The sequence below is a fragment of the Rhineura floridana genome, chromosome 3, assembly GCF_030035675.1.
Source record: "Rhineura floridana isolate rRhiFlo1 chromosome 3, rRhiFlo1.hap2, whole genome shotgun sequence".
NCBI classification, from domain to species: domain Eukaryota; kingdom Metazoa; phylum Chordata; class Lepidosauria; order Squamata; family Rhineuridae; genus Rhineura; species Rhineura floridana.
The window spans coordinates 112,302,372-112,328,943 of NC_084482.1; the positions used below are offsets into that span (position 1 = coordinate 112,302,372).

Consider the following 26,572-nt stretch of genomic DNA (forward strand, 5'->3'; position numbering starts at 1 on the left):
AGCCTTCATCAGTCATTACCACCAAGTTTACATCTCCCTCCCCCTTAGGATTCAGTTGAAAGCCCTCCTGATGAACTTCTCCATGCTGTGGCCAAACACATTTTTCCCAGTCCTTGTGAGATGCAACCCATCACTTGCCAGCAGTCCATCTTCCAGGAAGCATAGCCCATGGTCCCAGAATCCAAATCTCTCACGTCGGCACCACCTTCGTTAGCCATTCATTCACACGCAGTATGAATTTCACTACTTTACTTTCCAGAGCTGCATTGTTGTTTGTGTTGATCAAGAACACCAAGGCTGGATTGGAAATTTCCAGGAAAGGGATTCCAGCAACAAAAGACTCATCTCTCTCTTTCTCAGGGGTGAGGGCGGGTGTCTAGTGGGGCTGAGTTTCAGGTGCCAAAGACCCATCTAGTCCATCATCCTATTCTCACTGTGACCAACCAGATGGCTATGGGAAGCCTGCAAGCACTACCTGAGCACAACTACACTCTCCCCACTTGTGATTTCTAGCGTCTGGTATTCAGAGGCATATTGCCCCCAACAGTGCAGGCAAAACACAGAAAGCCTTTCTTTCTACATGACATATGCTCAAATCATCCCCATACAAATTCTGTCATGTGAATGAAAGATCACACCTACCCCATGACCTGGGGAAAGCAAAGAGCAACACCTGGAGCCCAAAGGAGAATGGCTGGTTGTCCTAGGCTTTTTTTTTAAAAAAAACAACAACAACAAGGTTTATATACCTCTTCATTGTAAATGTGGTTTACAAAAAAGAAACCAAACATTAAAATTGCCAATAAAAGGTAAAGTTAAAAGCAGGTTTTTAAAAAAAATCAAAATGTAATTAAAACCTAGCTATGTGTGTAATGTTTTGAAATTTACTTCATGTTTGTCCAGCAGTTGGCTCATGACAAGCCAAAGGCAGAAGTAGCATAAATAAGAAGAGTTGCATGGCTCAGAATCTCTGGAAAACTGGTGACATGGCTGACTAAGGAGACACTACAATACTTCTCTCAGGTTCCCAAACTCTAAGGACAACTGTGGGCGACATAATCATCAGGCCCCTCTTAAGATCACTAGCTTGTTATTTTGAAGTGAATGTAGATTTATATCTTCAACTGCAATGTAATACATTATTATCCAGTGGTGGCTTTGCATTAGATACCATACTACTAGCAGAAACCAGTAACAATTTGAAATGAATGATGATGAAAGTTAAGGAGGAAAGCACAAAAGTAGGACTACAGCTGAACGTCAAGAAGACTAAAGTAATGGCAACAGAAGATTTATGTAACTTTAAAGTTGACAACAAGGACATTGAACTTGCCAAGGATTATCAATACCTTGGCACAGTCATTAACTAAAATGGAGACAATAGTCAAGAAATCAGAAGAAGGCTAGGGCTGGGGAGGACAGCTATGAGAGAATTAGAAAAGGTCCTCAAAAGCAAAGATGTATCACTGAACACTAAAGTTAGGATCATTCAGACCATGGTGTTCCCGATCTCTATGTATGGATGTGAAAGTTGGACGGTGAAAAAAGCAGATAGAAGAAAAATCAACTTATTTGAAATGTGGAGGAGAGCTTTGCGCATACCATGGACTGTGAAAAAGAGAAATAATTGGGTGTTAGGTCAAATTAAACCAGAACTATCACTAGAAGCTAAAATGATGAAACTGAGGTTATCATACTTTGCACACATCATGAGAAGACATGATTCCCTAGAAAAGACAATAATGCTGGGGAAAACAGAAGGGAGTAGAAAAAGAGGAAGGCCAAACAAGAGATGGATTGATTTCATAAAAGAAGCCACAGACCTGAACTTACAAGATTTGAACAGGGTGGTTTATAACAGATGCTCTTGGAGGTCGCTGATTCATAGGGTCGCCATAAGTCATTGTTGACTTGAAGGCACATAACAACAACAAAATGTTGGACTCCAAATTCCATCAGCCCAGCCAGCATGGCCAGCTTCAGGGATTATGGGATTTATAGTCCATCAACATCTGGAGGACCACAGGTTGGCCACTTCCTACTAGCAGAAATCTCTTCTATCCACTCAATGTGAGGTACCCATTTTTGCAATGCCCCTACCTACTCCAATTCTGCGTGCCATATCCTAAACTGTTCTGGAGAATTGGTAGAAATCAGGGTTCCTGCCTTGCATGATTGGAAATGCTTTCACTAGTGCAAAACCACCACTGGAACCAACCCTTTTTTATTTAAAATATCACAGGATATTCATACATGTAAGTAGCCTATGGAAAAGATGAAGACAAATGTTTTCCTTCAAAAGAGAAAGGTTTAAATTAAAATTTGTTTTTGTGCATTTCTTTCCTATTAGATTTGTTTGCTTTGAAGCCACTTCGTGCACACAGTAGACAAGGACAATTCCATAAGATGCTCCACTTCGATCATCTTGAGCAACTAAAGGCTGCAAAGCAATGTAAGACAGAGAAGTCTGTTTTCCAGATAATAATTTACAGCTAAAGGTCTGCAATTTTTCTTTCAAAGAAGAAATGCAACACCCGCACTTGGTATCCCCTTCTCTATCCCTTCATTCAAGATCTCATTGATCAGGCTGGAGAAAATATTAGAGCATTAAAGCATCCTGGACATTATTTAGTCACCTTCCTTCCTGGACAAGTGTTCAAAATTGTAGAGGTTTTGTTTCCTTAGAAGGGATCAATGAAGCACTGTCTGAACCTTACCCAGTAAGAGTGCAGAAGGGAACAAAATGCTGAAGACGACGTTACTGCAACCTTGTCTCCAGCCTCAATCCAACTGTGCTGGACCCACCAAAGCAAACTCAAATCCATACAGCTTTAAGAAGCCCAAGCCTGACTCTGCAGATGGATATGGCTGTGTGGGGAAGCTGCAAGAAAAGGAAAAAGAGAGCAATCAAATATGTCTGCAAGATGGGAAGTATTGCCCAGCAGATCCAAAGGAGCAAGAGATGACAGAGTTAACAGGAAAGAATTTCCTGTTGGAAACCTGGAAAACCAGTGAAGATGAGTTACCATTCAAAGGAGATGGCAGTGGGCAGCTGTCAGGTAGTGGGTGCCCAGTTAGAAAAGACTCTCCAAGGCCATCTTCAGACTTGCTCCATTCTGGGTTTAGCAACAGAGGTGACCCAAGTCAAGAATGGAAAGTGGTGAAAGTTAAACGAGTCCTCATTTCTCCTGTTGGTGAACCTAGGAAAGCAAGTAAGTGAGGTCCTATTTTATTCTCCCAGCCTTGGTTCTTGTCATAAGGAAATTTCTAAGAAAAACACTACATGACCTGTGTGATCACTAGCAATGTAATCCTGTGCTCAGTTACTTGGCCATAAATCTCATTAAATTCAGTGGCATTTCCACTAAATCACACTGCAAATGCGGTTTGGTAGCCAATACTCACCCACTCCCTTGAGTATAGTTTAGTAGCTAATATTCAATCATTGTGAGGCTCTTCAGCCCTGCTCCTTCTAATGTGGGTGTTCTTGCCACACTGCCTGGAGTTGCAATCCAATCACTTGTTTGTGTGAGGGTAAGACAAGTAGCTGCTTGTTCGGCCATTATTAGGCTGAATGATAATAATAACTTTCCCTTTTAATGTGTGCGTAGACACACTGACAATACAGCACAAGCAGCAAACACTCTCACCTGATTGGATCTGAGTTTCCTTCTACCTTTCATTCTTTCTACCTTTCATTACTCGATTTCTTTAATGACTAATTTTTATTACATTATTACATTTAGTCACCTTTTGTGCTAGGAGAACATGGAAAGGGCCTGACCAGGTGGTATTTTCCCAGGTCCACAACAATAGCCAATTTGGCCCCAGCAAGACATCTGGGAAAAAGGCATAACATGTTAGGACCTTACAGAAGTCATTCATGACATAGAGGGCTTGTTCATGTGCATGTACATCATTTTTCTGCATGTGGCTACTGTACATTTGAAGATTGGTGGCTGACTGCTTGAACCAACTGCATGAGAAAGCTTTGCATCTGAGGTGATAAAACATTTCTGTCTGTGATCTTATATCTGCAGGGGCCCATTTGACTCTCATCAGTCCCAGCTAGCATGGCCAATGGTCAGGGATGCTGGGAGTTGTAGTCCACAACATCTGGAGGGTACCACGTTGTATTTCATTGTACCCCTGATTCACACTATCCTGCTGTGAATTCATACCTCGGTAAATATTAGTGGCATTCAGTGTGTTATAAAACTGAAGTACACAACAAGGATATGGGCTGGAATATTAAGAGCTCAGGGCATAATAATGTATGAATTGCCATATTGGATTACTTAACAAGTCCATCCAGCCCAGCATTCTGAGCTAAGGGCAGATTAAAGGATGCCACTGTTTTGCATCTGAATTGCTTCCTGTGGGACTCAGCAAGCAACTTTTAATAATGGGAATCAAATCAGGGTTTATAAACAAACCACCAAATAAATGTGGCTATACAGAGAAGAAAGATGATTATGTGTGAACTGATTTTGACATAACTGTTCTGCCTTCTGTACCAATGATATCAAGGCAGAACTAGAGGCTCTAAGTGCCATAGAGATACCACCAGCTGTCAATATCTCATGCTCTCCCTATATCATGGGTAGGATCATTTACCCCACGCTGTGACACCATGTTCTGTATAACTGCACCCTTGTAGTGGAAGCCAGTGATGTGGAGTAGAGGCAGGAAAACATACATGTTGTCATCAGAATCTGGGGCAAGTGATTCTACATATCGGAGGGCAAAATGATTTGAGGATGCCATTTCCATGGGAATCCTTCTATTAGGGATGCGTACTTCTACCCTCAAGCAGCTATCAAATGAAGCAAATGTAGTACTGTTATTCCTGGAGTGCTGCAGTGTTACTATGTTTTACTTCAGTGAAATGGGCGCTTCCTTGTCATTTGCCAGGTCTAAAGCCACATCTCATATTTCCTGTCTTTTTTCCTTCCATGTCTTTTTCTGATTTGATGTGGAAAATTGACAAAAGTTCCTTGAATTACAGTAAATATTAATTCTTTTCCTAGACCATCCAGTGACTACAGGACATCTCAAGGTGACAGTTTTGTCTATACTCCTAGTTGCCCATGTAAGCCAATGTGGTGTAGTGGTTACAGTATTGCAGTAGGATCTGGATTCGAATCCCCACTCAGCCATGAACCTCACTGGGTGACCTTGGGCCAATCACTGTCTCTCACCTAACTTACCTCACAGGGTTGTTGTAGGAATTAAATGACAAGGGGGAGAATCATGTACACCACCTTGAGCCCCTTGGAGAAAAGGTAGGATGTAAATGCAGAACAGGTGGGATATAAATGCAATAATAAATAAATAATCCCCATTGGACATGAATTTATTTATTTATTTATTTATTTATTTATTGGATTTGTTAGACGCCCATCTGGCAGAGGTTAATCTGCCACTCTGGGCGACGTACAACAAAATACAATACAATCCATGTAAAAACGATTCAAAAAGCAAACAGTATAAAATTTAAAAACTGAATAAACCCCCACGGAACTACCCTCTGCCACCCTAACCCCCTTCCCAAGCCTGGTTAAAGAGCCAGGTTTTCAAGGCCCGACAAAAGCATAACAAGGAAGGGACCTGATGGAGGTCAGTTGGCAAAGAATTCCAAAGTGAGGGAGCTTCTACTGAAAAAGCTCTGGACCGTGTAGTAGTTTATGAATACAATTACCATAGCATTTCTTTGATGATGTGACTATGTCTATAACAGTGTGAGACAGAGTAGTCAAGTGTCCTACTTTACCGAGGATGACAGTCCTCTATTTGCCTTGTCTGGTCCAAGCCTGTAAGAAGGGAGACATCACCTGGATAGCAGACTGATCAGGAAAATAGGTCATCTGGTCAGAGTCTTCCCCACTATGATGAGATTTACTGTACTTATATTTAAATTACAGTAATTATTTCTAAATTTGCATTTATACATATAAAATAGCATATCCAATGTTTGTGCAAAGTGTCCTTTTTATCCACTTTTTTTGGTGAGGCTTTTCCTCTTTTGGGGCGATGTGTAAGTAGCCTCCTTAGGCTGTAAACAGACCACTTGCCAGATCAAAGCATTTCCATTAGCCACACCTAGAGGGGTTTGGGTTGATCTGCTGATCAGTTACAAAATCTCTCTGAAGCTGATTTTTTAAAAAATGCACACAAGCTGCTCCCACCAGGTTTTACAGTAAAAAGAGGCGGGGTTTGACTAGCGTTGTGTGCCCTCATTTTCAGGAGAAAGAGGTGGAAACGCATTGGAACTGGCGGAACAGTGAGTGTGTTTCTACCCTTAGTATGAGGTAATGGCATTCCCCTTCCTCTGTTTTACTAACAGAGCATCAAGGTACAGAAAAGTAAGGTGCTCATCCAAATATACAGAAGCATGAGGCCTTGTGACCCAGTGAAAGGGACTGGCCAGTTATAAATCTATATTCCACAGGCTTATGCACAATTGGTCTCTTTGCTCCTGAAAATATTTTGGGAGTAATATATGCAGAGTGTTGCTATTCTCATGTGTGAGCAACAGGAGCAGACAAATCATTTCCAAAAATTGTTGGATTACTTTAAGAGTCCAGGCTGGCAGACACGCTGGAACTGTGGTCTCTTTTCCAAAGTTAAAAACAATTGGCACTGGATCTTTTAAAAAATGAAAATCAAACAGCAGAGCAGCTATATAAACCAAAGCAATGACAGATGTAGAAATTATACTTATGTGGTGCAATGCCCTGAAGTATAAGGTTTGCACTGCCAACATTGTTAATGATAAACTTAAAACTATTTCACATAGACTTCTTAAAACTAGCCAATGATTGGAGATGCTAGGATTTTAAAATGCTCATGAATGCTGGAGACATAGGGACCCTGCTCCCAAAAAGGTAAAGTGTCTAAGACACCCCAGACCCTGGATGACTACACTCCTGTTGTGTACACTGACTGGCAGCAGCTCTTTTCAAGTTGCATTGATTTATTGTGGATTGCTAATGCACAGAAGAACCACAGAACAAAGGTATCTAGACTGAGGAGAGCAAAGAGATGGCAGTACAAAGACCAGCAGGGAAGTAATTAACAATAGTTTGGATGAAAGATGAGCAGCCCATGGACGAGCACACATATAGGCTAGGGTGAAGTGCCAGAAACTGGCAGTGGCTTGAATGTGGAGAAAAGGAGAAGAGTCAAAGTTGACCTCAAATTGTGGGCCTATCAAACAAGTGAGCTAACAAAATATCCAGCAGTGAAACAGATGCATGGGAAGACGATAGTTTGAGAAGAAAGAACTGGAGGCAATACAGCTGGGTAGAAACAGAAAGGTCCAGGGTAAGAAAATCCATAAAGGCTGGGTCTGATAGGTATTGTAGTCCAAACCATCCAGAGGACACCAGTCAGCAAAGGCTGCATTCAAGAGTAACCAATTTTCAGGTGAACTGTGAAACCAGGAATACCGAGAGAAGATGTAGGGTGAGAAATATAGGTAGTCAAGAATGGACTGAGCTCTAAATAAAGGATAAGAGTAAGTGAGACAGTTAATAGTGTGGGCTGTGAGCAAGGAAGGCTCTTCCTCAGCCATGCCTTAGGACAAGTCCATTCTCTTAATCTCAGCTAAACATCTGCAATATGTAAATAATTATTTTGCTGGGTAGTTGTTGTAAAGGATTAGTGAAGCAGTTTTCTTATGGAACATGTGGATTTTCAGTAATAGTCACAAACTCTTATGAAACCAGAATAACTGGAGAGAATTTGGTTTCAGAATTGGCTCCATCAAGAATAATTTCGGTAGATCCTTATGACCAATGGAAGAATTTGTGTGTCCTCCCTAAGGGAGGTGCAGAAGGAGGTGACATAAGAATGGACCTTCTCAGTGGTGGCTCCCTGTTTATTAAATGCTCTCCCCAGGGAGGCACACCTAGTACTGTCACAATCTGTTTTTAGGCACCAGACAAAAACCATTTTTATTCACCCACAGTTTTGGACTTTAATTTTCTGCTTATCTTTTAGTAGGGTGGGGTTGAGTTGTATCTATTCTTTTACATATATTATTAGTGTATTTTAGGTTTACTCTTGTTTTTACACTTGTTTTTAATGTTTGCTTTTGTAAGTCACTTTAAGTTCACCTTTCTGAAAAAAGTGTCTAATAAATATAATAAATAATAATAACTAGTATACAGTCAAAACATTTCCTGGGGTGGTCCTACATGCCTGATGTCAGCAGCAGGAGCAACCCATTTTCCATCCACCCACTCACTGCAATCCTGCCTGTGTCTACTCAGAAGTAAGCTGCATGGACAAAGAAGGCAGCCATTTCAACTCCCACAATGTCTCCCTTGGTTCCCTTGGCATTCTACCCCTTGTTTTTTTAAAAAAACCGAAAGTACAATATGACGGAATGGTGTGCCAAGCAATTATTTTTACATAAATGGAAATCCAGGAGATAAAGATAGGCTGAAACAACTGTTACAGGAACTTTCACTTCCATGGTTGTTATGGAAACAAATTAGGGATTTTCTAAACAATCCAATAATTAAAGAAATGCAACTCTTAGACCTTTTACATTTGAAAATTTGATACTGAATTATTCAGAGGACTGGTATCAAATTCTTACAAAATTCTAATGGATAGTGTCAGTGGGGATACCCAAGATGTAAAAATGTGGTGGGAATGCGAAATAGTTCAGGAGATAGATAGAAAAGTTTGGGTGATGCAATGGCAAAAACCACCTTTCCAGACAATTGCAGCTAAACACAGAGCGTTCATTAAAATGTATATATTGGTGGTACTTAACAGCATGAAAATTCTCGTATATGAATCCAGGATTATCACCGTTATGCAGGAGAGGATGTCAAGAAGTAGGAACATACATGCATGTGAGGTGGGAATGCTCAAAGATTCAAAGGGTTTGGGCAGTGGTAGCTGGGGAAATGGGCTTAATAGTTCATCAACAAATTAATTTAACTCTGCAACTGGCATTACTAAATCTTTTTTTGAGTGAGGATGTGGATTTAATCAATAAGACATTTATTAGTTATTCATTGTTAGTGGCACGGATCACCACTGCTCACTTCTGGAAAGATTTAGCAGGTGCACATATAGATTTTTAGTATCAGACTGCCTGGGATATAGCGCTTCTGGAAAAAACTTACAGATAACAAGGAAGGCACGAGGACCATGAAAAGGAGGCAATTTTTTACAATTTTGTTTGACTTTATTATGTAAATATACAAGATGGTGGTTCAACTTTGCCAGTGGCATACACCCAAATATGGAATTATTAATATAGCATATTTAGTGAATGGTTTAACAGTTACCCAATGGATCCTGAAGGGGAAAAAGGAGGAAAAGAAAATTAATTAATTTGTTAAATAAATCATATTGGATAAGGAATTATGGGAGGCCCATGAGATGTTTTACCTGGATTCATGAAATATGAATTTAAGAACTTATTTGTAGTTTTGTTTTATGATAGTTATTTTTCTTTATGTGTTTATGAAAAATAAAATTAATAAAAAATAGAAATAAAAAAAGAAGTAAGCCACATTGAATTCAATAGAACTTACTCCCTGGTAAGTGGTTTAGGACTGAAAGTCTTGTTCATTTTAAAACAAAAGGCGGGGTGCTGGTGAGGAGAGATCTGTGCTCATCTCTGCCCATAAGTCTCTGTAAACAAGAGGGGAGGGATCTGTCTCTTCTCACTCACTTTGATTATTTAAAGTGTCAACACCAGGAGAAACAACAAGATTGTTTCTGGGGGGGGGGGATGCTATTGGAGGGAGGAAAGCTCCACCAATAAGAGTTGGGGTGGGTGGAGGAGTGGGGGAAACTGGGTACAGACAGCAAGCAGCTGGAGACACTGAGATTTGCAAAATCGAATTGAAACTGAGAAAAAAGCCTCACTGTGTTTTAAGCCTCTAATGTGCACATAACCTCAGATGATTTGAAGTAGAATGGCAATTATTTCTGATTTCCAATTGTTTAACAACGGCAATAACAGAATGATTCTTCTTCATCATCATTATCATCATTTTATTAATCACCTTTCAAGTGATTTGCAAAAGTACCATAAAAACAATTGAAAATAATTTTAAAAACAGTACTGCTGAACTGAAGAAAGCTTGTGTATCTCAGTGGAGTGGAAGGTGACCAGGCATGGACTTTTATGTGGAAAGACCATATTGTCCATTCAGTTCTGGTGCTGAATGGCTTAGAATTTTTTAAATCTAAGTGAATGTCTTTTACACCTGATTCCATTTGGTGGACTTTGGGGTTCTAGTAAAAATGAAAGTAGATCCGGCCAGCAGCCTGACATCGGCCCAACACAAAGGCAGTTGACTACAGCCTCTTGCTGGGGTGGGGGTGGGGGTGAGGGTGGGGGAGGACAGCAGAGTTGAGGGATGGCATGTTTTATAGATGAAAGAAAAGCTAATGGGAAGAAATAGAAAGACTGAGAAAGAATAAATCAGAAGTCAAAGATCTAATATTGGGAGTAGCCGTGGAGAAACTACAGATCTTCTCATTCAGGAGGAGAAGGGTGAGGCAAACTGAACATTCACTGGAGGTGCCATCTGCAATATATTATAAAGATGTTTAGCTGTTCACTCTTCAAGTTTGTCTTTGACTTGAGGAAGACTATATTAAGACATAATGTTAGAAAAACAGGCTAATGGATAAAGACAATGATGGAGCAAGGAATGTGTAACATATTTGGTTTTCGAATTTGCTCCACTGAGCACAACTCTCATCACTCATGAAAGCAGCAAAACTGGTAGAAGACTTCCATGCCAACAATAAAGCTGTGATGTGGTACACATAGTACAAGATGCCCAGTTTGCTTTTTAAAAGAAAAAACTTAACCTAAAAATGAGATATGCATATGTTTCTCTATCTCAGAAAAGGCTCTTGAAATGTATCCCAAAATGGTTTGGGAAAGCTACAGTTTCATATGCACATGCATTAAAATATCCAATTACCAGAAAAGTTTGAATGTGGGCCATTTGGAGTTATATCCAATGCTGCACCAATGTGGTTCTGCTGGTGCAATGTGACTTCTCTTTCCTCCCCTACCTCCAAATCTGCTCCAAAGGGTCACTCAACCCTCCCAAGCTGATTTTGAGGGTGTGAGGGAACTGTGAAGGGTGGGGACAGGAGAGGAAGAGAGCTTGCACAGAAGTCCTTTTCACCAGTGGAGCTGCACTTTCGAATCATATACAGCTCTCTGACATTAATCCACCGAAACCCAGGGCATGAACATTACCTCTTAATAGAGGCCAGCACTCCAGCACAGAGCAAGTCATTCCACACCTGAGAAGACATAATTTTTGGTCCGTAGGACTTCAATTTCCCATTCTCCCATTCCCATGGGACCTAGGAAGCCAGGGTTCAAGTCCCCCACTCAGCCATGAAACTCATTGGGTGGGTGATCTTGGGCCAGTCCCTGTCTCTCAGCCTAACCTACCTTACAGTGTTGTTGTGGGAATAAAATGGGAAAGGGGAGAAATATGTATGCCACCTTGAGCTCCATGAAGCAAATGCAGGATATAAATGTAATAACGAAATAAATAAATGCATTTATACTAGAGAAGATGGAGAACCTTTTTTTCCTGTTGAGGGGCTTACCTTAGTTAATCTATTGGAGAAAAGGTAGGCCGACTATGGTCAGCAGGAACAGACAGTTCCAGAGCCAGCCTAAAAGTTTTTTTGGGGGGGAAGGGACACTAAAAAGGAATATTTTTTCCCTGTAACATGTTTAATTATTTATTGTTGTAAAAACAATTTAGGGACAGCAGACATTTTTTAGGGGGGCAGTCCCCCTGGCTACATGGACCAGAGCCAAAAGTCTCTCTCTCTCTCTCTCTCTCTGTGGACCTCCTTTCCCACATTTTCCTCCTTGCCACCTGCATAAAATTGAGGCTGAGGGCCACATCGTGTGGCACTCTCCCTGAGGTCCCCCACTCTAGGCACATACACTTGGAATTCAGCTTTGGATCAGAAGAAGAGGCGTGTGCACAGATTTCCAGGAGCAATCAGGACTGGGAGGGGAAACTTTTCCATCTCTGTGCAGGCAGAACCAGAAATAGCTACCTGCTGGTGCCCCATATTAAAGCTGCGGCCTTTTAGGTGTTTCCCACCACACTGGTGAAATGCTGGACTGTAAGCAAGCAAAAGGGCTATATCTGACTGGAAAGAAATTTGACAGCAGAGTGTGAGAGTGTGATGAGTCAAAAGGGAGGGGGGAGCTTTAAAATAAATAAATGAAAAAATGAAAGCACATAGGCAGGCGCTTGAGTGAGTCAGCCGGTAGAGCCCAGCGCGCTCACTCTTTTCTGGCAGCTGCTGCTGCTGCTGCACACAAGCCAGAGGGTGTGATGCAAAGTCAAGTCCCTGGCTGGCCCTTCCTTGCTCGCTGGGGGGAGTCCAAGGGGTTTGGGTGGCTCCTCTTCCCCCCTCCCCTCCCCTTCCCTTTGACAGACACAGCCAGTTGCTGCGAAAAGCCGGACACCCGATCTCCTTTCGGAGCCCAGGCAGCAGCACCCCCGCCGCTGCCAGCAGGCAAACAAACAGAGCTGGTGCTGTGCAAAAACAGCCGGCAGAGGCAGAGCGAGAGGCTAAAGAGAAGAGGAGCCAGGCGGTTTGCAAATGCGAGAAGGCAACGCGCGGGAAAAGGAGGAAAGGTAAGAGGGCCCGGGGAACTTTTGCGGGAGGGGGTGGAAGAAAAGTCAACGCTGCGCCTCCAGCAGCCAGCGGGACTCCACTCCTTTGCAGAGGGCCAGATGTTTGGCCAACAGCTGGCCGGGGAGGCGAGGGGCGTGCCCAAGGCTACCTGCCACAGCTGGCTCAGGAGGCGCCAGGTGAAACCTCTCTCCATCGGCCTGCTACTTTTCCCCAAAGGAAACCTTCCCTGGGGTGTTTTTTTTGGGGGGGGGGTCTTTTCTTTTCCTCAACCCGCGGCGTGTGCGCTTGTCTGGTTGGAGAACTTGTTGCTGGCAGAGGGCGAGTGGGCAGCTGATGTCACTTCTTTGGTCGCGCCGCCGCCGCCCCTTTCGGCTTGGGATCTTGGCGTCCCCGCCCGCCCGCGCGCGCCTCCCGTGCAATCATAACAGGTCGAGGGGAAGAAGGTGGCGAGGCGCTCCGGGGCTCGCGGTGACTGCCGCCGAACTTTCCTCAGGGTTTCTGATGATGGTTCTTGTAGCGGTTGCGAGAGAAAGAGCGGATGGCCTCCTGCTGCGGCGAAAACGAACTCTTGGGCTTGTTGTCCCTGAGGAGACCCTGCAGCGCGTGCCTGGGTGTGCGTTTGGGGTTGGCGAGGGGCTCCTCACTGGGAAGGCGAAAGGAGCCGGTGCTGAGAGGGGAAGCTTCAGAGGGGCTTTCCGTCTGACTTCTGGTGTGAGGGATCCGTGTCATGCTCAGAGGATGAAGTAGCTGTTGGGTGATTTGAGGTTGCTGCTCGGCTTGCTTTTGCCACGTCTGGACTTTTTGTTGCTGTGGATTGGGATGTGTGTTTGTGAAGTTGGTTTAGAGCATGCTCATACTCCCGCTCCCACATGCCCTGATTTGGGGGATCTGGTCTCCCCCCCCCCATGGCAATGATGATACGCGCAGCCTGCTGATGTCACCGGTGGCTTGCATGGCAGAGCAGAGACATCGCAGTGGTCAGCAGCACGTGTTATGAATTTCGTGGGGTGGGTGGGGAAAGTCCACTGGGTGGTTTCGGTGCCTCCATTCCTTGTAGTTTTTTGGGATCTGCATCAACAACAGGAGGCACACTGGGAGCACGGGGAGCCCCCATGATGTGGAAATGTCCTCATTCCAAAGCCATGTGGGCCTCTTTCTTGATAAATTTGGCCTCTAGCCACCCCAGACTTTTAATGTGTGGCAGTGTAAAAGGGCTGGGTTGACATGTGAGTTTGTTCCTTGTGGTGCCTGGAAGCAGGGGTGGGGGAGCACAATGAGGGGAATCCTGTGAGCAGTAGTGGTAAAATCAAAAGTGCAGGGTCCTTTCGTGATAGTCACAGCCACGCCTCCATTTTTTGCTGCTGGGTTGAGACTGAGATCTATGTTAATGCCTCCTCCCACAAAAACAGATGTCCCTAGGAGCCAATAAGCATGGAAGAAGAGAGTGTTAGCTACTGAGAAGAGTCTTCTCAGTAGCTAACTCACCTCCTTTCACTCCGATTGGCTCCAAACAGCAGGAAAGGGCAAGGAAGCATGTTAGGAGACTCTTTCAGTGGCTAACACACTTCCCTTTCATACTGATAGTTTCATGGATGTTGGAGACATAGGGACCCTGCTGGGACCCTGCTCCCAAAGAAGTAAGGGGTCTAAGACCCCCTGAGACCCTGGATGACTACACCTCTGCTTGTGAGATTTGCTAGAACTGAACATCTTCAATCTTTTGGTCATCTGCCTTGTATACTGTTAAGACCTCTACCCTGCTCAGCCTGTCATTCAGCGTTAGTTTTGCCCTTCCATTTATGATCACCTTGAAGCCTACCAGGCGGAAAGATGCAAGTATAAATAGAAATTATAAAATAATCTGCCAACCAGATTCTTTGGCAGGTGATTTGGGAGAAACTCATTCGTAGTTGCATTGTCCTCTGCTCAGAGGCTTTAAGCGTTGCAACCAAAGCTTCCTATGCATCAGTTTTGCAGATCCACTGTGTATATTTTAATTACCCATTTAGTTTTTAACTACCAGCCACTTTACTTACTTATTTATTATTGCATTTATATCCCACCTTTCCTCCAAAGAGCTCAAGGTGGTATACATGGCCCTCTTCTCCCCATTTTATCCTCACCACAATCCTGTGTGGTAGGTTAGGCTGAGAGTTGATAACTGGCCCAAGGTCACCCAGTGAGCTTCATGGTCAAGTGGGGAATTGAACCCTGATGTCCCAGGTCCTAGTCTGCCACTCTCACCACTACACTGGAAAAGGAATACCTAAGGTGAAGAATACTTTTGTCCTACCTCTGTTGTGTCTCCTCCCTAGCCAACCATTTTAGCCTAGCCACAATGGGGATGCTAAATAAGAAGGAACCTCTTGAGAGATGTAGCTATAACCCAGGTGGGCAAGATCTTGGCCAAGGCCCCAGAAAGCTTAATTGTAATACCTGCTCCTCCCACTAGGCTGCTGCATAACATTACCAAGTTATCTTACTTTTCTATCTGCCAGTTATTTTCAAACTTTCTACAGCAGGGAACCCTTTTCAAATGGACCTGCTTCCCAAAAAAACCCTGCATGTCTCCAGAGGAAGCCCTTTGTGTCAGGGAAGATTCTGGTGCCTGCTCTGAGGGTCCATCAGAGCACGGAACAGGCCACTGGACTTCATTAGTTTTCTTTATTTGCTTATTTCTCAAATGTATGTGCCACATCATGTATGCCAATCCGCATCCCCAGGGCAGCTGCATGAAGTCCTGCATGAACTCAGAGCCTACCCTGTAATGCACACAACACTGCCCCTGGGGCTGTGCACTGCAGGAAAATATTGGTGTTAAACCTGGCCTCGATGACTGATCTTCTCATTAAGGAGCCCTCATAAGCATTCAGGGAAACCCATGGGTCCTCTGAACACAGTTTTGAAACTGCTGCTGTACACTATAGAAAAAATTGAAAAGTGAGGATACCCCAATGTCATTTCTCTGAGGAATTTATATAAAGATGCTCTGGGAGTCTTAGAGATGCAAAACTGCTTGAACATTCAGATATCCCCTAAGAACTGCATTGATTCAAGGTGCTGCCTTCACTGCCATGTCAGGCCTTGAGTGAAGGTGATCTTCCAGAAAGTGTGCTGCATGTGGAAGTTGGAGGGATATGTGTACTAGTGATTAGGTCAATGCTGGTTCTCGTCCTTGAGCAATGAACTGGTCGAACACCCAGCCTTACAGTGTGAACACAATCAAGTCTGCCAGACTTATAACACAATAAATTATTATTATTAGCAGTAGTAGTAGTAGCAGCAATAATATTTACATTTATATCCTGCCCTTCCTCCCAATATGGCAAATAGATGATAAAGCACTAAAACATATTTAAAACATCTTTAAAACAAAATATGTTTTAAAAACATCTTAAACAATTCCAGTATGCATGTGGGTTGGGATAATAAATGTGATAGTCTTTAAGGTGCCACTGGATTCTGAGAGGATGGTGTTTTGCTACAGCAGACTAACAGCACTCATCTCCTGAAGTGTGAATCCAAATGCTACACTCCAAGTCAAGGTGCATTGTACCCAAGGCCACCCAAGCTTTTTTAGCATCTGGGGCAGAAAATCAGCTTGAACTTAGTAATTCAACTGAAGACAAGTATGCTGCACAGGCAAGCCCACAGAGGACCCAAATGTGATGAGTCTATAGAGTAGAGAACAGCCTATCTATATCCTAGAAGGTAAGAAAATTGGTAAAAACATTCCTGGCAAGGCAAAGGAATGGCACATGCAAGGAATGAGATATAAAAATAGCATTGGTGGGGAAAGGGAGATTTTGCAAAACTAAAATGATTTTTGTTGGGTGCGTGTTGCAACATTTTGAGCAGCTTCCAATTCTGATGAGTCCATTTTTCTAAAATTCTACAGTCATTTGGGTCTGCCATTTGTTTAAACTCATGACAAAATTAGCCCAAGGCTACTCTCTCAGCAAATACAGATCTGCTCTAGCACTGAAAAAATGCAGAGTGACTACTTGGGGCAAAAGGGTCACCCTGTGATTGCAAAGGACTCATCATCATGAAGTCGGCCTAGAATGCCTGTGTGTTACACAAATGATAGTTTTCTTGGGCTGATTTTATGGTACTGCCATGTGTGAGCTTCAGTGGACGGTAAGAAGAGGCAAGAATGGGCTGGACTGAATCTTCCTTGGAAAGTAAATGTCATCTCTCACATAGTGCCCAGGAGATTTAAGGATAGATCTGAGTATAGTTGTCAGTGATCATCTGTATTCTTAAGATATATATTGCTGTATGTAAATGGACTCTTTCCGTTGATCTTTCACTAGGCATCAGGTCATGCACAACCCACTGACAGATTTTATTTTATCTCAGATTGCAGTTATTGCTTCACTAAAGTATGTCTTTTAATCATAGGTAAAGGATCCTAGCTGACAGGCTCTTAAATATTAAAAACATGAATTGCTTTTATCCATGTGTTTTTTTTAGCAGAGGTAGAGACGTTCCTCATACTGTGCTGGGGAAAATGTGCTTCCAAAGATAATGTCGATCCATGGCTTCCATGACTTCTTGGATATTCCATAAGGGATAAGGCAACTTTCCTTTTATAGCTTTCAAGCTGAGCAATATTCTTTTATTTGCATTACTTAGCACGTTGATCTACAACTATGAAAGTTTATGACTTCCTTAGAATTTGGGGAGATGTTTTTGTGGTTTTGCAGATTCTTAGGAACTGACAAACTTAGCCTTTGACAGATTGGGACCTCTGTATCACCAGGCTGTTACCAACTGATGATACCATCTTCTGGTCCATGGTCTTATGGAGACTTCAGTTCTACTGCTTTAAAAATGAGCAGTGTTGTGATTCTCAACTCCTTGAGAGAAGCTTAATTTCTTCCTTGTGAGATGTTATTAGCAGATGATAGCAAATCATACTTCTTCCATTAGAAAGGAATTCAGACAAGGTTTGGTTACCTGTACACAAACAAAAAATCCAGTCCATCCACTTCTATTTTTGATGTGCTGTAAGATATGCTGATTGCAATTTAATACTTTGAAAATAACAAGATGGAGGCAGCTCAAGTGAAAGACAAAATATTTCTTTGACCTGTGGTCCACTGGAAAATCTGAATCCTACAGCATTTACAGTGTAACCATTATTGTCCACTGTTCATGGCATCCCATCACAGGTAGTAATGGAATCCATATAGCATTGGATGGTTGAATAACCTTATGTCATTATATGTGTTGGTTTAGTAGATCCAAATGTAAAACTATAGAACCTCCATTGTGAGTGAGTTGGGTATTTTTAAATACACCACCACAATATTTGTAGACCTGAGAGGTTTCTCTCTGTTCTGAACCCTCATGCCGCTGTTTCTGCCTGAAAGTTCCCCTTGCCCCTATCACTCACCCACACTCTTCTCTAATAGTTGCATAGCCCCTCTTTACCCACATGCACAAATACTCCTGCATCCCGATTATCTTCATAGCAGTCAAAGATATAACCTCATCATTTACACAGAACATGATACCTAGCTGCAATATTTAGATCATCTTTTTTTTAGGTTCTTCCATACTAGATAAGTGAGTGAGACACGCTATTAGATCTGTACATCTGCCAGAATTGCCAGGTTGCAAGCTGGTGAAGCTACCTTTTACCTTTAACAATGGATAAAGGTAGTTGCTCTGCTGACTGCTCTAGGGGAAAAAATGAGCATTACTCATTTCAACAGATGGGAGAGTACGGTAAGGGATGGTACCAGGAAGTAACAAAGCAGGAGGGGCAGTGGCAGTAATCACTTCCACTCTGATAACATTGATATTGATAAACGTAAAGGTAGGTTCCCTAGACTGCTTCTTAGCAAGTGTAATATATCAGCGACATATAGGTGTTACCACAGACAAAAAACCCTGCAACATGTTCCTTTCCTGGTGATACAGGGCTATTTATGCCTTGTGTTATGTAATTGTGTGTGTGTGTGTAGGTCTTTGGGTCACTGCTGAACTGTCTGCGGATGTGACAGTTCCCAAAAATCAAAAGACTTTTTGTCCCTATCATTCTGTCTCCTACAACCCCCAACAAAAGCATGGCAACGCAAGAGCAAACCTTTGGGAGCTTAACACAATGATGCAAGTTCTCTGAATACTGTCTTCATCACAATTAGATCCACATCAAGGGAAAGACACGTGGCTGTTCCCACCAGGGTCAAACACTGTGCAACATCCTCATAGGAATCAGGATTCATATTTCATTTAGACCAGTTGGATCTACAAGCCCTGTACTATGCAGAGCTTTGATGTGTGGGAGCAAAAGGGAGTTCTGAGATCAACGAGTCTGAAATTTCATAGGAGAACCCTGCATATGTTGGCTTTACGTGAAGAAGAAGAAACAGCCCCACACAGCTGTTGCTAAGGCAAAGAGCCGGTCAGTTGTCTTGCCAAGAAACAGTCTTCATTTCCTTATTGTCAAAAGCTTGAAACATTTGAATGAAAATGCAGTGTTTTCCTTCCCTGTTTTTTTTATATAGGGTGTTATGTATTTTATTTATCTTGACTCACTACATGAATATATATATATATATATATTGTAGGTCTTGGGCATTATTGCTGAGTTGTTTGCAGGCATGCCACTGCCTAAGAAGCAAAAAGAGAAAAGAAAAAGTCTCACCTGCAAAGTGATTGCATGGTTGACTCAATCTGCCCCTGCCTGGCTCATTTTCTTTCAACTGCTGAAGTTCACAAGCCCTACCATAAGCTCATTCAGCCTCACTGGATAACATTCCTAACATAATAGACCTAGTCTGAACAAAGCTGTAACTCACACCAGATACAGTCATGTTGTTACCGGAATGGAATCCAGACAATAATCTTGGCTGGCATTGTCTGGTGGTGAGTACCATTTACCAAAGTTTTGATGTAAAACATTGTTAGAATGAGGGGGATGCAGTAACTCTGCCAGCCCCACCTCATTTCAACCTCACAATATCCTGAAATGAAAACAAGGAGCCCAGAATCCAACAGAGAGTCAAATGTGCTGTTAACCCATTGACTTCATCTCTTTGCTTGATTATAGGCCCAGTCTATTAAGCAAGAATGTGTGTCTCTTCTCCTTCTGAACATGTGGATATATCTGGATGGTGCTAAATTTCTTTGTGTCAGTCAGGCAGTATCTTTACAGTCTTTAATGTTAATCTCTGGTCTCTGGGAGTAGCTAGGGAATTTAAAACAGTTTTTTAAAAGTATTCTTTAATATGGTAACTATTTGATGCTGTGTTTTTCATGAGTTTGCTCAGGTTGTATTTATAGATCCTGTGCACATCTGAGCCATTCTTTCTCTGTGAAGGAAGCAAAAAGCCTTGCTGAGGAAATATAGCCAATCTGCCTGCCTGTCTGTCTTTTCCTAGCTAGCTATTAAAATCCCCCAAACAATATAAAACAACAAATAAAATACTTAAAACAACAAAGCAAATTAAAAGTGCAGTCAATAGTTTGTTTCTGAGTCAGCTGATAAATATGAAAGCTGAAGGACTTTTTAAGAATTTCCTGTAACTGTTTACAATTTCCTTTTGGATTTATGATGATGCAGTAATGTATAAAATAACTGGGTGACACTCTAGTTGCAATTAGATTTAGCTACTCCCAGAGATTAGAGATTAACTTTAAAGAATGTGAAGATACTGTCTTCTTAGCGCCATCCAGATGTATCCACATGTTCAGAAGGAGAAGACCCTAGAGAAACCATTTTTTCATGATGCTGAAGTATGAGAGTGTTAAATATTTCATCAGGTGTAGATAGAACTGAGTGAGAAATCTAATTACCTACAAGTAAGCAATGTCCTATGCTTACTTGTGTGTATATCCCTAATTCCAAGTATACATGTTTAGGATCAGGCTGTACAAGTGTTAGTCTGATAAGTGGCCATCCAGCCTCTGCCTAAAAGCCCCTAACAGTGCAGTCTCTTCCACCCTCAAGCAGCTCATGTTGTCAGGAATTTCTTCCTAATGTTTAGTCTAAAATTCTTTTTCTTGTAAGTTAAACCCAGAGGGAAAGATCCAATGGAGCACGAGTGGGCAACCTCTCATGCAACAGTGGTTCTCCTTCTTCTCTTCCCCCCGCAGACCCTGCCCCCCCAATCTGCTCTGCCTCTGAAAGGATGGGGGACAATCTGGAGCAGATTTTGAGGGCACATGGCAAGCTGGAGTGGGGAGGAGATAAACCAGAAGGCCCATTGTGCAAGTGAATTTCCATTGTGCAAGCAGGCTGCTACAAAGGGATCTAATCCCTAGCTGGTTTCCTCTGTTTGAAGAGCCTCTCTCCCTCCCCCACTGCAATTCCTGCTTCATTCATACAATGATCACATCGCTGTTGTAGGAATAAAATAGTCTTTCTAAAGGCAGCAAATTCCAGAATGGGCATTTTAATGTATGTGTAATTATTGCAGGCAGCCGCCGTAGAAATCACATCACTCCTGTGTTGAAGGAGTTGCATTGGTTACCAGTTGTGTACCGAACCCAATTCAAGGTGTTGGTTTTAACCTTTAAAACCCTATACGGTTGTGGCCCAGCCTATCTGAAGGAGCGCCTCCAGGATCGACAGGGATGCCGCTCAACAAGATCGACCTCAGAGGGCCTTCTCTGGATCCCACCAGTCAAAATAGCTAGGCTGGTGAGGACTCAAGAGAGGGCCTTCTCAATAGTGGCCCCCACCCTCTGGAGCTCTCTCCCAGGTGATATACGCCATGCCCCGTCTATAATGAGCTTCCGCAGGACCCTGAAGACTTGGTTTTTTAGGCGGGCGTTTGAGATGGGCTAGTTTTTACTGTTTTCAAATTTTAATTGTTTTATATACTGTTTTATCTTGTACGTCGCCCAGAGTGGCTGGACATCCAGCCAGATGGGCGACTAACAAATTTAATAATAAATAAATAAATAAATATTGTACTATTATGAATCAGCCTATGACAGATGCTCTTGGAGGTCACTGATTCATAGGGTCGCCATAAGTCGTAGTCGACTTGAAGGCACATAACAACAACAAAATGAATCAGCCTGGAATCAACTTTTGATGAAGGGCAGGCAGAATATAAATATTTCAAACAACCAAAAAAATGCCATTCAAGTAATAAATACCAACCCAGAATTGTGGTGGGTATTATTTGGATTTCTCATTTTGGGTACAAAAATATGCAAAGCAGCACTAGACATGGTTCTGGTTGGTTAAATATATTTTTTGCTATTTGTGGGTGCACTACATAATATGGGATAATGGGCTATGGGTTGGTATCTGCTTTCAGTCTTCCCATAGGCATCTGGTTGGCCACTGAGAATAAGATGCTGGACTAGATGGGCCTTCAGCCTGATCCAGAAGATCTTTTCTTATGCTCTTATTCCAGGAGGTTGAGTATAATGACTTGTACACCCTTCCCCATCTTTGAATTATTTGATTTACATGGATACTCTCTCTTATCCTTGCCACTCACCTTCTGAGAAAAGTAATGGAAGTCCTTGCCACAAAAAGCTTGACTTTGACAGCATGGAAAGAAAGTGTGAAGCTTGTGAGAGAGGAGACCCTGGAGACTGGAACAGGGGTCCCTGTGAGAGAGGAGACCCTGGAGACTGGAACAGGGGTCCCTGTGAGAGAGGAGATCCCGGAGATTGGAACAAACGTGGAACAGGAACAAGATTTGGAGTCTATGGACTTTAGAAATAAAATCTATTGTTTGGAACTCAATGTTATCTCTGAAGAAATTAATGAAGATTCTAGAGATAAAGTTATCAATGGCATGGATAATCTTCTGGACTGGAATGATGTGATGGAGCCCAATATAGAGAAAATCTATGGAATTAACTGCAGCCATGTGACAATGGAAAAACTTTCAAGAGATGACCCAGTGTATTTTGAAAAAAAGAACAGAGATATGATTTTACAGCAGTATTTCAGCAACCTATTCAGAATGGATGGCAAGAAAATATTTGGGATAGAGGTAATTCCCATCAGACTCTTACTATATGACTATGGCTTTGACAGCAAGATTATTATGGAATACTGATAATGGAAGATTGGATACTGAAATTACTGGACTTAACAAGACTACTGAAGATGGAAGATGGAAAATGGAACTAATAGGGATAATAGAACAATGGCTACTGAAATTACTGAACCTAACAGATTCTGATGTGATGGATTAATTGAAATGTTTATTTTGACTATGGTTATGACAATAAGATTATCATAATTAGTAATGAGATGGATTAATCGATATGCTTATCTGGAAAAAAAAATTGATAGATATATTTCTTAAAGAATTGAAACCTCTCTTTGACTTTTTGTGGAAAGAATAAAGTAATGTTTATGAGATTTGATGATTAAGTAAGATAACTACTGGAGGAAAGTGATTTTATAATATGACTTAAGAGACAGGATTGTTATATATTATAGACTTATAACTGATTTGATCTTTGACAAATGGGAAGTCAATATTTTACTCTTTATTTTTTATTTTTTATTTTTGTTTTTTTTTTTCTTTTTTTTCTTTTTGTTTAACTATTTTTGATTTTGTTTTTTGTCTTTGAATGTTTTATGATTTTGTCTTGTATGTTTTATGAAAATTTGAATAAAAATTATTGAAAAAAAAAAAAAAAAGAAAGAAAGTGTGAAGCTTTGAGTTTCAGGGATGTTACTGGAAGTCATGACCACGACATTTAGAAATCGAGGGAGCTTGTCAAATGACAAATGCACATGCATAAATTCCAGTGGCTCTCAATCAGTTCTGCTACATTTCTGGGCCTGTCAGCATTTTTACTGAATGTTCTCTAGATGTACAGTCTGAGAGGCTGTGCACAGAATTAGTTTTCTGCTTGTTTTACTTACACTTTTCATTTCACAATGGGCTGTACTAACTTGTGTAATAATTTGTAAAGTCATGTGGATTTGACAGGGTGGCACAATAACACACTCCTGAATTGCTGACCAGTACATGTTAAGCTGAGTGGACGGTTTCAAGTTCCTAAGCATATTTACTGAGAAGTAAAGCCCACCATAGCCCTACTCAGGCATTACAATTTTCAACCCATTGAGGGGGAGCGAGGCTATGTGTGCTGCCCCCACCCATGTATACACCAGCTCTACCCCTATTCATCCCATGCTGCATGGAAAGGTTTGAAGAGGGAGGAGCAGGTGAGGCCAGCATGCACACGGATACTGGGGGCAAGACATGGCCCCTGTGTCCCCCAGATATGTTCTGGTTCTCTGTTCAGGATAATATACACCCAGATTAAGTGGCCACACCCATTAAGTGTGGATAGGATAGGATAGCAGAGAACAAGACGTGTGTGAAAAAGAGTCAGTCATGGGTTGAAAACAGTGCGGTTAAGATGTTTGTGTGGATTTAGTCACCACTGGAGAAAGTAAATAGCAGCAGAGCACTTGGGGAATTCTTGCATCTGCTTATTTTGGCATGATTTGCCAATAAAAATAGCATGAAGACCTTGAGCATTCTGCCACCATCTATTTCCTGACACTGATTATTGCTCCACTTTCAGGTCTCTTGGTACAGTATTCAAAAGGTACTAACCTTTTAACAGTGAGTTTGAACAAATATGCTGCAATGTCAACTTCAGCCCTCAGTCCTGGCAATTGTTCTGCCACCCTTCTCCATTATTCTTTCTGTTTGTCATTCCCTTTTTCATTCCCTGCCCCCCCTCTCATGCTCTTTTGTTGATGTCAATCATAGCCACTTATTCACCATAATTTATTTTGGTGAGAGGCAGTATTTTTCCTGCCTTTCCATAACTCTGGCTCTCTCCTGTGGAGACATTTCAGGGTGCTTCCTCCCTCTTTTCCATGTCATGTTGGAGTTATTGTTCATGCACATATTTGTTGTCCTTTGCATTTTTTTTTAAAAAAGGCACACTATCCTAAGAGTAGGAAATATGTAGGTATGAAGAACTGAATGAAAAAAACGAATGAAAAGAAATGTCAAAAGAGTGCTGATAATTACAGTTAGGAATCAGTGATTTTGGGTTGGTAACTAATGCTGCAATCCTAACTCCAATAACCTGGGGTTAAGCCTCATTAAATTCAGTAGGTCTTGGATCGCAGTAGACATGGTTAGAAATGCACTGACTCACCTTTCAGAAATGGGTTGACTGCTTTCTCCATAAGGACCCAAGAATACACTAAAATTCAGTGACTAACAGCCCAATCCAAACCTAAGATTTGTCAGGATGAGTGAAAGTTCGGAATAGGTGAATCTTGGGCTACATCGGCAAAAACCGCTCATCCCAGCTCAGCTGGGGATACACTGGCATAATTCCCTCAACCAGGCAGACTAGGGCCTATGCTGGCTCAGTCGGTGGAACCTCCACTGGGGTATGTTCCAAGAAGGAGTGTTGAGGGCAGAGTGGGGCAAGGAGAAACCTACACCTATTCCAAACCCCGTACAGCTCAGTCATCTGATCTAATTCAAAACGTGGGCTCCCACAGGCTCCTGAATGGAGTTTGGAACAGAGGTAACTTACACTGGCCTCAGTTATGCTGGCTTCCTGTAGTTAGGATTGCTATGATCCTGTGCATGTGTTCTCTGAAGTTGTTTCCATTGTGTTTGATTTCAGTTACTCCAATGAGGTAAATGCACATAGAATTGTAACCTTAAACTGATTAGTCAGTTACTCCTTCCTGCAGGGACCCTAGGAATTGAAGGTTTATAAAGGGGAGGAGAAAATCCTCAACACCTTTGAGGTGAATAGTAGGAGAATTCTGGCAAGGCATCTGTTGTTGAGCCCTTCATCTGTTATTTAGAGCTGTGGAAAGTTATCCCCCAATCCCTGCTGTAGCATTTGAAAATACCACATGGACTGGTGCCACCATGTTGTCAATTTCCACACTCTCCCCAGAGGCAAACATAACCTATGCTCCAGCTCTTTCAGTGAATACCTGAGGTTCAGAATCAGGCTCTGCCAAAACTTGTGGTGCTGTTGACACAAGGGAAGAGGAGAAGGTTCAAGATTCATTTGCTGGCAACCGTCTCTAAATTGACCTGAGGGCATAAAAAGGGTGGACCATGCTAGAAGCCAGGTACAAAGTTTATAGGGGGCAGGTGGTGTTCCATTCCCATGCCGCCACCTGCATTTTCTTAGCTTATCCAGCCTTACGATTGTGTGACAGAATACTGAATCAAAGATAAAAATACATCCTTTGAGAGTCTTGTAATAGTCTGCACCAGAAATAAACAGCAGCAGTGTATGATTGGGAGTGATGGCAGAGTATCACTGGTGCCCTCCCAGAGGTATTGCATTTACCGGCATGGGGGCTAGGGATGGGAGAAACTGCCAATTTTGGTTTTTCTCAGTTTCCCATTTTTCTAGTCTTAAGTTCAGCTCTCCACATTTCCACATCGGTTTGCAATTTTTAAAAAAAGTCCTCATGAAAATTGCTCAACATTTTAATGCAAATTTCTCCTAATATGCACATTTTTATATGAAATTATGCCTAACATACTCAGTTTTGCAAAGCAGATTTCCTTAATATAATTCATTTTTATGCACACTTTGCCTTCATATATGCATTTTTGTACACATTTCTTGGCTGGAGAACTGCATTGCAAAATTCAGAAAAGTGCAAAATTTTGAAGGATGGCTGTATTTTTGTTTGTGTATTGTTTCAAAAAGTGCAAATTTGGTAGGTTCACCTTTAAACGTGAATTGAATTTCTCCTCCATCTTTAGATGGGGTGGAATGAGGCAGTAGTGAAGTCAGAGTTGGCAGTGGTGGCCTTACCATCTTTGTCTCAGTTATTATTATTATTATTATTTCTATCCCACCCTTACTCCCAAAAGGAGCCCAGGGCAGCAAACAAGAGACAAAAAACTAAAAACTTCTTAAACCATCTTAAAAATAAAACATCTGACAT

The 26,572-nt window shown here is 42.0% G+C and overlaps 1 protein-coding gene across 2 annotated transcripts in view; it reads left to right on the plus strand.

Moving 5' to 3' along the window:
- The window catches only part of SYNPO (synaptopodin), a 101,458-nt gene that overhangs the window by 25,685 nt on the left and 49,201 nt on the right, over nt 1–26,572 (plus strand). Inside the window, exon 2 of one of the 2 annotated variants that reach the window (XM_061617406.1) lies at nt 2,351–3,212. In XM_061617406.1, coding sequence (XP_061473390.1) covers nt 2,744–3,212 — 469 coding nt within the window. In that variant the 5' untranslated portion in view covers nt 2,351–2,743. Of the gene's footprint in view, nt 1–2,350; nt 3,213–13,084; nt 13,286–26,572 lie in introns of those variants that run through there. The other variant, XM_061617407.1, reaches the window with a different exon arrangement.